The following is a 15044-nucleotide window of genomic DNA, read 5'->3' as shown; positions in this document are numbered from 1 at the left end:
ACAACAGGCATAATTGCAAGAAAAATGTAACTGGAAAGTGTAAACAAAGGATACATGTAAGATCCAAATTGAATCCATCTTGGGTGTATCTTTTTCGTCTCTTACTGACAAGACCTTTAATAGGATTGGTCATTTTCATGTTTGACATAGTGTTTGCCATCTTTATGTAACCTGTGTACTGGCAAATTTCTTTAGAAGATGAACCCAATTCTGGTCCTCTTTGCTCCTCAACACAAACATGGAGTGGTGTTGCTGATGCAGAAAAATATTCAGACTTTACACTGTTCAGTCTAGACTTTCTGCAAGAAAAGCATAACCCCATAAAAAATTCACTGCACAGTTTTCACTGTTTATGACATCAGCTCTCGCTCTGACTGTCAACCAACACTGGTGAGAAAGAACACATCTTTCTCAGTTCATAAACACTAGTACAAGATTTAAAAGAGTTTGTAACGCAAGTAACTGGTCCGGGGCCAACATCAATGTGCAATCTGTCACGCTCCTCACTCAGGTAAGCAGAAATCACCAGGGCACTGCCATTGAAGAAGTGTCTAATCGGCACTCCTTTAGTCTTACGTAGGTATTAGATCATAATGATGATACCTGTGCAACACATTAAGAATGTTCGAATGTGTCAACAAGATTTTATTAAAATTCTACAGAAAAGTAGCATAAAGAAATGGCGTCTTTACACACAAACCTATACTTCTTTTCTACAACGTGAACAACAAAGTACATAGAAGTTTCACTCATATGGCGACTGCTTGCGCTTGAGGAAGTGGTAACGGATGCGAAATTTCCGCCTGCGTCGGCGCAATAAAAGTCAAGCAGAAGACACTGAAAGAATTTAACAGATCCGCCAATCTGAATGGAATACTGATGATTTAAAAATACTCCTGATAGTTAATAACTTTGCAGTATGTTTTAATATGGTATACTTTTAACTAGAATCACGAGTTTAGAATATCGGAACGTTCAAATATTTATTGTTATAATGCTCTGACCGACATATATTACAGAACATTTACATGTTGGTGTTGGCTATACTACTCAACGCGCAACGAATCTTGGAATTCACATCCACTCTCTTGACTGAAAGCACAACTGAAATCATATAGAGGTGGTTGTTCTATGTAGTAAATATAAGTACTTCATCCCGTCTCTGTGCACGGGCTTTGTTCTGTTACAATTTATTTTCAGAGACATTCACACTTCCGCTATTGGCGCTGAGAGACTATCAAAGTTCCACAATCAAGGTTCGACAAATCGATACATTCAACACTAAAGTCTTTGAAAAATATGCCGAAATTACTTATGTTCTTGATCAAGAATAGAACTGTTAATGTCATAAACGTGATAGCCATGCAACTTGTACACTTTAAACTTTGGCGTATTCGTTAACTTACTGACATTCTTGGCCCGAAACATTTAACAGACCTTTTGTCTGTACAGAGCTCATTGTGACTTAACCCCTTCAAACCCAATGCTAAATGTATGTACCACTTTAAAAATCAGTAATTCTGCATTTCGTCCACAGGGTGTATTTATGGGTTTTGTACGACTTTTAGTAAACAGATTTTTTTCCTAAACAGTCCAATGCTTACAAAATGGAGATGGATTGTTTTTTTGCTGAAGCAACTGAAATTTTAAATTCTAGGGAGCTTTGGCTTCAAAGATTAAACACATTAGTACTGTCCCCCCACCTCTTCTTTTCATGGAGTAAAACTGATGTGCAGCTCCTACATACAAGGAATACAACCACATGAGTATCCCATTTTGAAATATTTGGGGAATTTTAGTTAATGACATGTACATTACATACTCATCACACTAGCCTCTGCTATGGTGTATAATGAAGTTTCAGCAACAAAACATATCTACATAGAAAAGAAATTCATATGTACACTATACAGTCTGTTCTCTAGATACTGTACATGTATCACAATGTTTTTTTGATTAACACGGTCACTGATACAAACAAATTAAATGGTACTGAAGTAATGAAACTCTGGGGTTACGAATAAATTCTGATGTGTTTGCCAGGATTTCACCACTGATCTTAGTGAATGATACGAGTAACACCAGAATTGGGGATACCCTCTGGTTGCATATTTATTGGGGATTCTCCCACATGGTTTCATGGGTGCCTGGCTGAGGATTACTCAGTCAGTCACTTCCACCTGTGAAATGAATGAAGGTTTCCAAGTACAGTGTCCAGTATTGTTGTCCAATGATATATAAAATCAGAATTTGCTGATAAATTTTTGTCTGGCATTGTTCGTTAAACTGTAATAAAATTTAGATTTAACTTTGAAAATGTCACATACAACAGAGTGTGAAGACATGGGCCGGATTAAAGTAGTTCAGAATATGTGCACTGATTAAATTTTATGAACACAGTGATGCACCTTGGGGATCCATAAAATTTGGGAATTTCTAGACCATCTGAATAAAAAATACCCAAGGAAGATTCTGTACCTTGGTGTTACTATACTACACACAATATTAAAAACTCTTTAAGCACTTTGTTTTAATTTCAGCAATGCCATTCTGTGAATTGTGTAGAAAAAAGTAATGTCTAAATTGTCAGTGGAATTATTATTATTATTATTTTTATTGCTGTTATTATAATAAGTCATGGTAGCTCAGTCAGTATAGTGACTGCCTATGGACTGGGCGGACAACCAGGGTTTGATCCCAGACAAAGGTAGAGGATTTTTCCTCTAGCCTCTGCATCCAAACCAGCTCTGGGACCCAACCAGCCTCCTGATGGGTGCTGGTGTCCTTTCCCCAGGAGGGTAAAGCAAGGCTGGGGTGTCATGATGACCACTCACCCATACTAGTGCTGATGTTGAGAATGAGTAGGAGCTATACCTCCTTCCCATCAAGCATATAGTAGAACAGCTTTAATTTTTTATTATTATTATTATTATAAAAATGGTGGAATGAATGAATGAATATATAGGCACTCTTCTCATTTGTTCATCCATTTGCATTCAAGTATTGTCTTTATGCAACTTTTTATTGTGTTAACTTTATTTTACAGTTTACAAATTTGATTTGTGCAGTAGTGTGAACATTTCTTTAATTCCCTCAAGTATATGCATTATTCCTTGTGTTGTTTCAGTTATTAAACCATTTTTGGCACCATATCTAATCACATATATTTGTATAAAATTAATAACACAAATGTGTGAAACTGTAAAAATTAGAAAAACTGTTTCCAGCCCTACATCTGTTGAGTATAGGATTCAGGAACATAACAGTAACTCTTAATGAACTGCAAATACAATCTGATCCAGGAAAACTGAAAGTAAAGAAAAGAAAATAGCCCATAATAATTGCACAAAACTATATTCTACGTATTTCCAAGCAAGATTCACAGTGATATGCCTCAAAGTTTTGGCAAAGCCTTAATCCTAAACTTCTTCACTGACATTTCAAAACAAAACATGTCATATGTCACTATGTTTGGCAGGCTGTAAGAAAGGAAACTTACAGAATCTAAAACTAAAATCACAATTTTTATTTATATTACTGGTCAAGATAATGAAGAAGCAATACCAGGATAGCATTATATCAAGCTGAGTCAAGAATGAGACGAGAACAACACAATATGGAGCAAAGAATCTGATTTGTCAAAGCATAAGATGCACACTTTGTGTGACAGGAAAAAGGTTACTGATAAAACTGACATAGAAAATTAGGCAGTGGCATTCATAAAGTTCCCATTAATGTAGGGAGAATATGAAATGAGTAAGAAACAGTTCATATTTTGCAACATAAACTGAGAAGAAAGATGATTTTAATCCAGAGCATCACCATCACTTGTAAGATAAATGTTTTCAAAAACTATTTTGTTACATGTCAGAGGAATGTTCAGTCAAGGAAGATATTTTGCCTAAAAATGCACAACTCTGAGATTTTTCTGCCTTTGTAATATAACAAATGGCTGAAGAACTGCATTTGAGACCACAAATTCCTCTTGGAGTATCAGACTGCTTAGCTCTGAAAATCACTATTAGCCCATTATTATTAAAAAAAAAGTTTTACACTAGGAGGTAGATGTGAATACGTCTACACCCAAAGAACCACGCACATATGGAGTTGTAACCGATTCCCAACCATGTTCACTGAAAATATTAGTAACAGAGTATACAAGGTAGTGAGGAAACATACAGAATCGTTAACTTTATAAAATGTGTTTACTTTTCTTTTATCTAATAGCATTGTCCAACTCCAGAGGTTATACAGTATTTAATAAAAAGAAAGACACAATAAACAGATGATGAAATGAAATTAGAACAATATAATGCTAATACAAAAAAGGGACAGGCACTAATATATTCAAGATGTCATTTTGTAAAAACCCATTACTGTAAAATGTAACTGTGGGATAATTAATTACTGATACATGGTTGCTAAATAAGGCAATTTTCTCTGTATAACCAGCTGCAGAAGAAAACACAATTTACAACATTATAATGTTGACAGAATGTTTCTAGTGAACACAAAAGTGGACAAAAGACAGCAACCATACAGTGGTGTGTATATTACTACAGTAATAAAGATACTGCAGTACATGATGTGTGTCCAACTCTCGAGTACTGTGTAACCAAAGTACCAAACTTTTTTTTTTTTAAATAATTTTTACCATTAAAAGTTCATACTGCCAATTCAACCTTCTAGAGATGCTATTTAACCTTTATCTTACTAGTGTTCCCAGTCTGGGATGTAAGTTGTGTACTCAGCCCTACAAACGTTCCCGGAGCAGAACTCAAAACTTGCAACATTGTAAGTAGACTTGGCTACATCTTTTGGCCTCTTTTAGGGGTTGCAAATATTGAATCACTTTCTCTAGGGTTTTTACAAGGTCAGCCTGAGCTGTTAACCTGGAAACTATAACCATAAACAACAATAAACATTGTTATTGTCATTTTCAGACCCCCTATTCAAAGCTTCTCATGATGGGTGAAAAGAATGTGTATCCACTGAAGTAGTGGAAACAAATATTTCTGTGTGGTCATTAGTTCACAACCATGGTTTCTACTATGTCGAATAGCTTCCAAAGAAGAAAATAAAGTTACTAAGGCCTATTTAGGCAATTAAGATATTAACTGCATTTTTAAAAAACTCTATGTATTCTCTGTTCTACTCGAATAAATATGACTTTTATTTCGTCAATTTATCATGTTTACTTTAGATAATATGAAAGTTTTTTGTAGAGTGTGCACAAAAGTTTAAAAACCTGCAAAAAAAACTCCGTAGGGCTGCTAACACTTTGCCATTTAAATCCCCATCCTTTAAAGGTTAAAGTACAAATGTATTTGTATACCTACAGTTTAAAAGATCAGTATATGATCAGCAAATACCCTAAGGTTAAATAAAACATACCTCAATTTACAATTATATAATCCATGTTATAAGGCATATTATGTGGTACAATTTTAATTTAAAAAAGTACTGAAAATATACACTGGTCATGGCACTGGAAGCCTTGAAGTACTTAAGGAAATCAGCACACTATCAACACTAATCAAGATTCTCTTCTCAGAATATGTTACATAAAAAAAAATAATTTAATATGACACTATCTTAAAAATGAACTCTATTCTTTTGGCAGTATATTAAACTCTGTAACTAACCTGAAGTCAGAAAACACTTCCCATTTAAGTGTAAGCTTCTGTAACAACAAAACTGTTAATATTCCTGCAATATATTATCACCTTCAGAATACTTTTCCTCTACAAGTACCTTAGGTTACCCCATACCACATTTGCTCAACCTTGTAAGGTACCAATATTTGTCATGCCCTCTTGTAACTTAAAATGGCATACTCAAGTAATAATCAGTATTTTGTAAAATTGCTTCACACATAGAAATGTCAAATTTCTGGCTTACTAATACCCTGCTAAAAAGGTGTTTATATTTTAAGCGTCTCCAACCACTGTGAACTACAGATTCTGTTCCCATTATGTTAATCTGTAAACACTGATTTACTCATCTTCAGTTTTTGTACAAAGAACACAGGAAGAGGGAAATACGTGAGTATTTAACACTGTATCAATACAGAAACCAGTAACATGTTTTAAAAAGTTGAACATATATGCTGTTACCGATAATTTTAGTTCGTCATGGAGTTCCATACACTAAAGACTAGTCATGGAGTTCCATACACTAAAGACTAGTAGATAGTGTAAGAGTGTGTAACCATTATCAATAAATGTTGCATCACTGGAAACTACACTACTCTTTATACAAATCTAGTGTCCCTTGTGGTGAGCTATGCTGGCAGTAGCATAGCTGCTGGTAGAGCCTCCCTAGCCAGATTGGTCGAGGGGGAGAGGTCAGACTAAGACGGGTACCCTGGTCCTCCAGGTTTGGGGTTGGTCGCAAGGCTAACAACCTTGCACCGTAAAAAGGAAGATGTTTTGAAACCTCAATCAAAGCCTCAGACAGGCGGACCTAACAGAGGACCAAATGGAAGAGGAGAATTGAGGAGGTCATGGACCGAATACGGACCAGAGAGCCATAGAAGAAGAAGAAGTGTCCCTTGTGGTAATGATTCAAAAGGAAAGAAAAATATTACAAAATGGGGAATTTGTGAGTAAATACAGTATTTCATAGATGTACACAACAGAAAATTGAATCCTGAATCTAGTAACCATCCTTCATAGACACAAGATATCACAAACAAGCAATATCATAGTTTGACGTCCAGAACTCTGTCATGAAAACTAGAAAACACAGCATCACATCCTCTGTGCTTGATGCATTTCCTCAATACTGTTTTCAAAATGGTAATGTCTATCACAATTTATTCCTATTAAATCTTATCTAATCCATATCTAATTTAGGCAAAAGCAAACCACCTGTGTGCAATTTTGATTCCTTCATTTTGTTCAGAGACCTAATAAGATCGTCCATTGTGATCGGTCGCAACGCATCATGGAATTCGTCTTCTGAATCGCCTAGGACACCTAGTGGAGATGACTTACTTGTTCCAGCACTGCTTCTGAAGGAAAAAAAACAAGCATAAATATGTCTGACTATGCAAATAAAGGGAAACAAAAATGAATTATGGATAGAGTCATGTAAACAGTATATTGTAAGAAAATGCAGAACCAGTTACGTTTCATCATGCATCATCAACTTTTTGCTCCTCCTAACGTAGCCTAATGTAGTAAAATTAAAAGGTCCTGTCTCCCCCACTAACAATAATATTTCACTTAAAATTTAGATATCTTAAAAAGCTTGGCTTATATCACCATACACTAACATTCTATATGGAATGGGGAAAGGGTTAATTTCAGAATAAAATAATGACATTTAATCATGCATGATCCAGGAAAATGTAACACTTCCCTTACTGGTCTCTGACCAGTCTCTAGAGTACAGAAATGTGCATAATAATAACAACAACACAGTTTCATGCAAACTAACAAATTTTTTAAAAGTCTGAGGAGTGGGTACACACACTGTAAGGCATGTTTTCCTTCTAGAAATCACTCTAAAATAACAAAAATGTTATACTTAAGAGTATTTCAAACATAAACGTGAAAGAAAAATGCCCAAGGAGACCAAGAACAAGATGAAAACACCAGATTAGGAAAGATATCATATAAGAGGAGGAGGAATAACAATGAATGGAAATGAGAAGCAGCTGCAGAAAGACACAGCTACAAGACAAGGCTTGGCTGTCAAATGATTCACATAAAACGGAGTGTGTTAGGAAGAGGACATCTGTACAGCTTTCTCAGAAATTCACTTACTCTTTTCCAGCCTCAACCTTCATGTAATCACGAACCCTATATACTGAAGCAGTGCGGCACATCTCCCTGAGATCTGATCCAGAGAAATTTTCAGTCAGTTTTGCCATCCTGTTAAGGTCCACATCTTCAGCTACTGGCTCACTTCCAAGGATAAGCCTCAGGATTTGCCACCTTTGTGTTACATTCTAGGCCAAAGTAAAGATCATAAATCATTAAGGTCTGTTTCAGAAAACCTATTCACTGAGCCATATATAACAATTCTGAGCATATTTAATTCATGAAAGCAAATTTAAATGGTGCATAGATGCCAGCAAGGAGTAACTCATATATCCATTGTTTGCATCCTGTCGTGGTTGTATATAAATATATACAACAAAATATTGCCACACATAACAATATTTATTATATTAAGAATAAATTTTTATTCTCAATAATTTTATTCCTTTTATATATATCGTAATTCATATTGTATTTACCCAAAGTCTGGCATCAGACTCCCTTTCAGAAACATTCAATAGGTTTTGTTCTACAGCCTTTATCCCTTCTGCAGAAAATCTGTCAGTATGATGCCCTTCATATCTCATAAAACAATCAAGATTACCTTTCCACCTGATGATGATACTATGGACTTCAGTTTTACTGAAAACAATAATTTATGTTCACAGAAACAAGCTTAAAAATTTATGATGTATGATGATAATCAATACTTTATCCAAAATGTCACTATTCAACAGCACTCACTGGCAAACCAATATGAAAAGTTGCTGGCATCCTTCGAAGAATTGCTCTATCAAGGTCCTGAGGCCTGTTTGTGGCTCCCATCACAATGACCGTACAATTAGGATCAGTGATAAGGCCATCCCACAATGACATAAACTGTGCCTTCATCATGGCTGTAGCCTCATGATCGTGTGAGTTGCGATTCCTCAAGAAGGAATCTACGGTAAACAATATTAAAATTAATTTTATTGATTACAACAAATGAAATATACAGAATGTTACAAGAGATACATGTGGGAATAACATATGCACAAACACATATCTTAATCTCTGCTGTTGCAAGTCTCCAATGACAGTTTATGAATGATAAAATTGGCTGATATTTCAGACAGGTCAATGTGTCCAAAATAAAAGTACTATTGCCTGCTACAGAGTTATTAGATAATCCAGAAGTATTTCACAGAAATAATTTGTACACATAAGGAGGCATAAGAAACTCCACATGACAAAGATTAATATTACTAAGACTGCTCTATATTTGCATGCGTAGTCTAATAAATAACAAGAAAGTGAATATGACTTAGAAGGACCTACTGTACCCTCTACTCATAACATTACCTTAGCATTATGACTGAACACTCAAAAGATTACACTATAAATATGAGGGTCACTCCAAAAGTAATGCACCAAATTTAAAAAAAAATCCCCTTTTATTCTACCGTGTTGCTATATACACAGAACACAAATACATTCGTCTCACTTCTATTAAAACTTAGTTCAAATCTGTGCCTTTGGTAGGGAAGATCATGGTGACAATTTTCTGGGACTCGGAAGGACTTTTTCTTGTGGACATCATGCTTAGAGGAACCACCATTAATTCCGAAGCGTACATGAAGACGCTGAAATAGTTTCATTCATGGATGTGCCGTGTTTGACCACACTGACGGATGTGAGTCATTCTGCTGCTGCATGACAATGCCTGGCCGCACGTCAGTCTGAGAACCACAGAGGCGATCACAAAATTGAGGTGGACAGTGTTGCCACACCCACCATACAGTCCTAATCTGGCACCATCATATTATCACCTGTTCGGTAAACTGAAACACAGCATTCGTGGGACAAAGTTTGAAAACGGTGACTCCCTTGTGGCATCTGTGGAAAAGTGGCTCAAAAGCGCTGATCCTGAACTTTACCATGCAGACATACATGCCTTTGCTCCGAGGTGGCATAAGGCAGTTGAGAGAGATGAAGACTACGTTGAAAAGCAGCACTTTGTTCCCATAGGCTGCACCTATCTACTGTGTGAATAGCAAAGTTGTAAAATAAAAATTGAATTTTTAAAAAAGTATGGTGCATTACTTTTGGAGTGACCCTCATACATTCATACAATTATAAAGTTTTGTACATCACCTATTATATTCATATCAAAATATATTAACTTACCTATCTCATCTATAAAGACAATGCAAGGCTGCAACTTCACAGCAAGTGTGAAAACAGCAGCAGCCAATTTCTGACTTTCTCCATACCATTTGTCAGTGAGAATGGATACATCTAGGTTAATAAATCGTGTATGTGCTTCACTAGCTGTCGCTTTGGCTATCATGGTTTTCCCACAGCCTGGAGGTCCATGTAGTAAAACACCTACCACACAAAGTACCCTGTATCTATCAAATTATACTGTACACAAAATTGTCAAAATCAATATCAAATTATCATATTCATATTATGAAGGGTTTCGATCATGTAACACAATCTGAGTAGTTCAAAGTGTGCAATTTTGATAGCACTGATCAAGGTCTTGACACAACAGCTGTCTACATATTACTATAATTAATTTGAGATTACATACAGTTCTCACCACTTGCTGACTGCATGCACTGAAATTATGTTCTTAATAAAACTGCCAGATTGTGACAATGAGTAATCAAAGAAGTAATGGCAAATTACCTTTTGCAAGGTATATACTATATAAATATTTACTGTCATTGTGTCTCTATTTCAGGACTACATTGCCAATATTTAAGATGGCAAATTCAAATATACTCCACATAGAAAAAGTTTACTGAATGGAGTGAATCAAACATCTAATACACTACAAGGAACCCAATCTGTGCACAGACCAGCTGGATAGAAACTTGTTTGCCTGCACCGGCCCACTGTTTCCCATCAAATGTTAGAGGAGTAAGAGTAGGAGTAGCTGTTTTGGTGGTGGCAGTACCTGTAGAAATAAAAGTAGCAATACCTTTTGGTGGTTGTGTGAGTTGTGAGTCAGCAAACAAATCTTTCTTCTGAATTGGTAAGATAACAGTCTCCCTCAACTCCTGAATAACATCTTCCAGTCCAGCAATGTCTGCCCATGATACAGGTATATCAGATGGTTCTATCAAATGCCCAGCAATCATCAACTCATATTCTGTTAACTACAACACATTATAAGGACCAATTACAACAGTATTTCTTCAAGTAAATAAAATCAAACAAACTAATGAAATCCAGCATAATCATATGAAACTTATATAATTAAGCATGATCATATGATTAAAATTAAAAATCATATATGTTGCCTTGATAAATATGAACATACAGAATGTTCATTGTCATGATACTGCAAGGAGTATGAACATACAATATACTTTTGACCATCTAGATCCTGTAGAGTGAACACATGCAGCAAGATCTTTGCTGACTGTAAGCTTCAGACATCTTTTGGGGACTGATTACACTAAATGATCTGTTTCTTTCCCTCTTTCTCCTGGCCTGACCAAAAGTGGCACATGTGACACAATTTTATAGTGACAGGAAAGAAATTTACTCTAGCATTGTTTCAGGCCACTTAAACACCACTCAACAAAGGAGTCTGACTTGTTCACAAGCACAACAAGGGCAATAATAATAAATACAAACCTCTACATTCAAATTCTTATACTCAATTCCAAGGCGCCTCAACTTCTCATCTGCCTGAAAGAGATTAAATTTTTTTGTACTTTAATAATACATACAATGTTCCTGAACAATTTATCATGCATTTCCTACAATGAGTTGGAAAAATTAAGTTTTCAGTATTTTGACTGCAGGTTGATTGCTGGTAGAGGGTTTGGACATTTCTGTCACCATGTCATTAATGGATCAGACAACCACATCTAGACCCTATCCAATGGGCACCTACAGTTCTTTTCCTAGTGGCAAAAAGGCCAGATACTCTCACCTCCATCTAAGGTTAGGTTAAGAACACAGAGCACTATATCCTGAGCCTCAGTACACAAGAATGACAGAATAATACTGCATTTGGTATAAAGAAAGCAATGTCTGACATTAAAAATTATCAAATGATAGGTTCATAGGTATTGAGATAATAATTGTAATATTGGTGTGATGTCACGATGTGTATGCTCAAATTCAAATGAAAGTGATGTGACAATGTGGAAAAGGACTTCTAGTTCATGTGTTCAAAATACATATTGCCACATGTAACACCAACTTCAATCAGATAACCTTTCAACAACATGTAGCATCCAATTGTTTGCAGCATGCAGCAGATTTATGTCTAAACAAGTAACTTTTTAGCCTTGCATATTGTCTTCTTCAGTGACATTCTGAATATTTCACTCACACATCACATGTATATGGTTACATACTGTGTTCTTCTAACACATATTAAAGTGTATAAAAAGCAGCTGGATTTTTAAATCAATATAATAATGTTAGCACTCCACACTATTAAGAAATACAAAAGTTATGACTATAAACAAAAAGTTGTGTAGGTTAGGTACGTCTGAATATAACGCTACTTCACGTAAAAACTTACCTTCTTTTTGGCTGTCTTCTTTTGTTTGTTGGTGGGATCAAGCTGAGTAATCATCCACTTAATACTAAAAAAAGTTACACCCGTCAAAAATGCAAGTCTAATAATCAAATTAATGAATTCTGACCGAGAAAACGTTTGTGTATCAACCATGTTTCTGGCTGGTATCAATTCAAGTATCGAAATCTAATACAAAATACATTAAATGACTGCCACAGAAAATAAACTGTAACAATCAGATCAAAAATAAACACAAAATCCAACTAACCACACGATTTCCTGCATGCAATAAAGGTAACATACTTCTGTGGCATGAAAATTATCAACGCTCTTTGGTATGGATATAGCCTAAACAATTTTTTGATCATCTGTGCACACTAAGTAATGGATGACAAAATACATGCTCCACGCTAACGCGTGGACTATTAACGTATAAACCGTTATCATATGAGCTATGGCTGCTCAGTCAATATAGTGACTGGCTACGGACTGGGTGATAGGGGGTCGATCTCAACGGGTTTTTCCATTAATCTCTGCGTCCAGACCGGTTCTGGGGCCCACCTAGGTTCCTGCAGGAACCTTTCCCAGGGGTTAGGCTGACCACTCACCACTTATATATCCATGAACAGTTTACATGAAACTTAAAAATTGATGCAGTATAAAAATAAGACTAGTCACAGTTTGTGAAACTGTGGTTCAAGGACCTGAAATACTTTGGTCAGTGTTTTATCGTCTTTGTTCATGTGAACATGCATGACTTATGATGTTCTAGTTACTTTTTATAAAAGAATTGTGCAGGAAATTGAACAATCATTTCAGACCATGACTTAAAGTTCTTTAAAGAAAAGCAATAAAACATCACCTTACATTTTAAAAAAATCATTGAATAACCAGTCTCAGATTATTAGTGTCTCATTTCAAGAAGCTATGATAATTCACATTTAATGATACTCTGGTTTACTTCCAATATTGATTTAACCATATCAGAATTGAGGTTCTTATGGCAGTGATGATGCCAATACGTTTCTTCTCAGTTGTGATGCTATGACTGTCTCAGAGAAAGATAATGTCTCCGTCTCCAGTGTTGAAGAACAACATGGATTTTAGCATGTCAGGTACCTATATGCCAAATTATCCTGGAAGCCCAAGTTCAAAATTGATTTTGGGCATAATATGGAAGACAAACTGGCAGTGTAGCAGTTTTCTCTCACAGTACTCTGATTTTACCCAGGCAGTAATCATTCAGTCAACATTTCATATTAATTTAGTACAGACACTGGACTGTGACGGGTCTCGTCCAGTTGTACATAATGGAAACCTCAACCCTTATTTCAGACATTTTTGAACTGGCATTATAAATACTGAATTCATCACAAGGTTATATTAAAGTACAGTAGCCTGAGCAAACCCTCATTTCTCATGCAATTTATATTTCTTGGCAAACTTTATATGGAAGATTAAATAATTGGAAACCATCATTACCAATGCAGATGTAATATATGTAGGCCAGAAGAAGTTAGAGGGTCTCATCAGTATGAATTCCAGCATCAAAAGTTCAACTACTGATTCATCAGGCATTGAAGAAAAAATGGACTAGATCTACTTAATAAATTAATTTTCAACTTTGCTAAAGAATATGCCATTAGAAACTGAAGATGTACTGCTTGTGGGAAAATTTATGCTGTGAGATAAATACTGCAAAACCATCTCCGAGCAGGAGGTTGAAGGATCGTGGAAACAAGGCAGGAGATTTCATTCATCTTCTAACACTGTTGGAAGAAGAACAGCCAAACATTAATCAGAGTGAGATACAATGAAATAGAACTCAAATCTATAAACAATTTTTGAACCATTTGAACTTCATTTAAATTATTCCATTCTTATATTAGTATAATTTGTGAATGCAAAATAATTGTTATTACATGGAGCCACAGTGCAACCAAGAAATTATTTTAAGTTAACTGCATTATGTAATAATTAACTGTACACTACAAAAGAATTACTACCGTCATCATCTCACTCACAACTTCTTCCCTCACACTTATGTCTGAAACATACATGTTTTTAATTGTGGATGGCAGTTCTCAGTCAAATATAGACAGTTTCAGTGAAATTGCAACAAACGAAATTCATGCAGAATGTTAATAAGCAAGGTGCTTGGGCTAGCAGTACATACATCACTGCTAGAGGAACAAGAAAAATTATTACATTTTCCAAACAAAAATATAGAATTTCTCCACTTTAAGTATAAAAGAATAAACAAATGTGTGAAAACACCCAAGCACATTATAGTTCTTGAAATGTATAGATGTGTTCTGTGTTAACTTCTAATGTACTTGTGACCACATACTCTCTATCAAACTATGGATTCAGTCTTCTTTCACCTACAGGATAAAACATTTCTACTCTAACCAACTTAACACAGAAAAGGGATGTTTGTAATGTAACAACACTGGCTAAAAGAGGCAGCTTATTCTAATTATAATCATAATAAGTATGTGCAGCAACATTTTGTTAAGTTAAAGATGGTGGGCAGGGAGAATTGTTTTGTACATAGTTCTGGCAGCTGTCTGCATTTCTTAGTGCAGTGAATAAATTCAAAGTTCTTATAACTCTGCACACCTTGCACATTAGCTCTATTAATGGACAAGTCCTTAAAATATTACTGATATACAATTTAACACACAATTTTCATTTCTTACAACTTTATGCATTTTGACATGTGACTGTCATCTTCAGATGACACA

The 15044-nt window shown here is 35.4% G+C and overlaps 2 protein-coding genes across 10 annotated transcripts in view; both read right to left on the bottom strand.

The window, feature by feature from the left end:
- Positions 1-1104, bottom strand: part of Pten (phosphatase and tensin-like protein) — a 31505-nt gene extending 30401 nt beyond the window's left edge. For 3 of the 6 annotated variants that reach the window (XM_087358699.1, XM_087358700.1, XM_087358701.1), the window contains exon 1: positions 55-972. In XM_087358699.1, coding sequence (XP_087214825.1) covers positions 55-322 — 268 coding nt within the window. In that variant the 5' untranslated portion in view covers positions 323-972. Of the gene's footprint in view, positions 1-54; positions 973-1028 lie in introns of those variants that run through there. The other 3 variants (XM_087358698.1, XM_087358697.1, XM_087358696.1) reach the window with 3 other exon arrangements.
- Positions 1105-3003: 1899 nt separating this feature from the next.
- nmd (no mitochondrial derivative) lies at positions 3004-12704 on the bottom strand. Of its 4 annotated transcripts, XM_022066619.2 has the most exons (8): positions 12301-12703; positions 11400-11453; positions 10738-10915; positions 9936-10136; positions 8514-8710; positions 7773-7957; positions 6873-7015; positions 3004-3307 (listed from the first exon to the last, which is right to left on the bottom strand). In XM_022066619.2, the coding sequence occupies exons 1-8, from the start codon at positions 12448-12450 to the stop codon at positions 3273-3275; spliced, it is 1143 nt and encodes a 380-aa protein (XP_021922311.1). In that variant the 5' UTR covers positions 12451-12703; the 3' UTR covers positions 3004-3272. The 4 variants fall into 4 exon arrangements, with proteins under 4 accessions (XP_021922311.1, XP_087214843.1, XP_087214845.1 ...); XM_087358717.1 differs by having other exon boundaries at positions 3004-7015; positions 12301-12704; XM_087358719.1 differs by lacking the exon at positions 12301-12703 and adding an exon at positions 12106-12258 and having other exon boundaries at positions 3004-7015.
- Positions 12705-15044: the final 2340 nt, after the last annotated feature.

Source organism: Zootermopsis nevadensis, unplaced genomic scaffold (assembly GCF_977971745.1).
Source record: "Zootermopsis nevadensis isolate Lab colony 2312 unplaced genomic scaffold, Znev_1.0 Znev_ptg000030l, whole genome shotgun sequence".
In the NCBI taxonomy this organism is placed as follows: Eukaryota; Metazoa; Arthropoda; class Insecta; order Blattodea; family Termopsidae; genus Zootermopsis; species Zootermopsis nevadensis.
The sequence above is the reverse complement of the archived record's forward strand: the minus strand, read 5'-3'. Positions and strand labels throughout refer to the sequence as shown.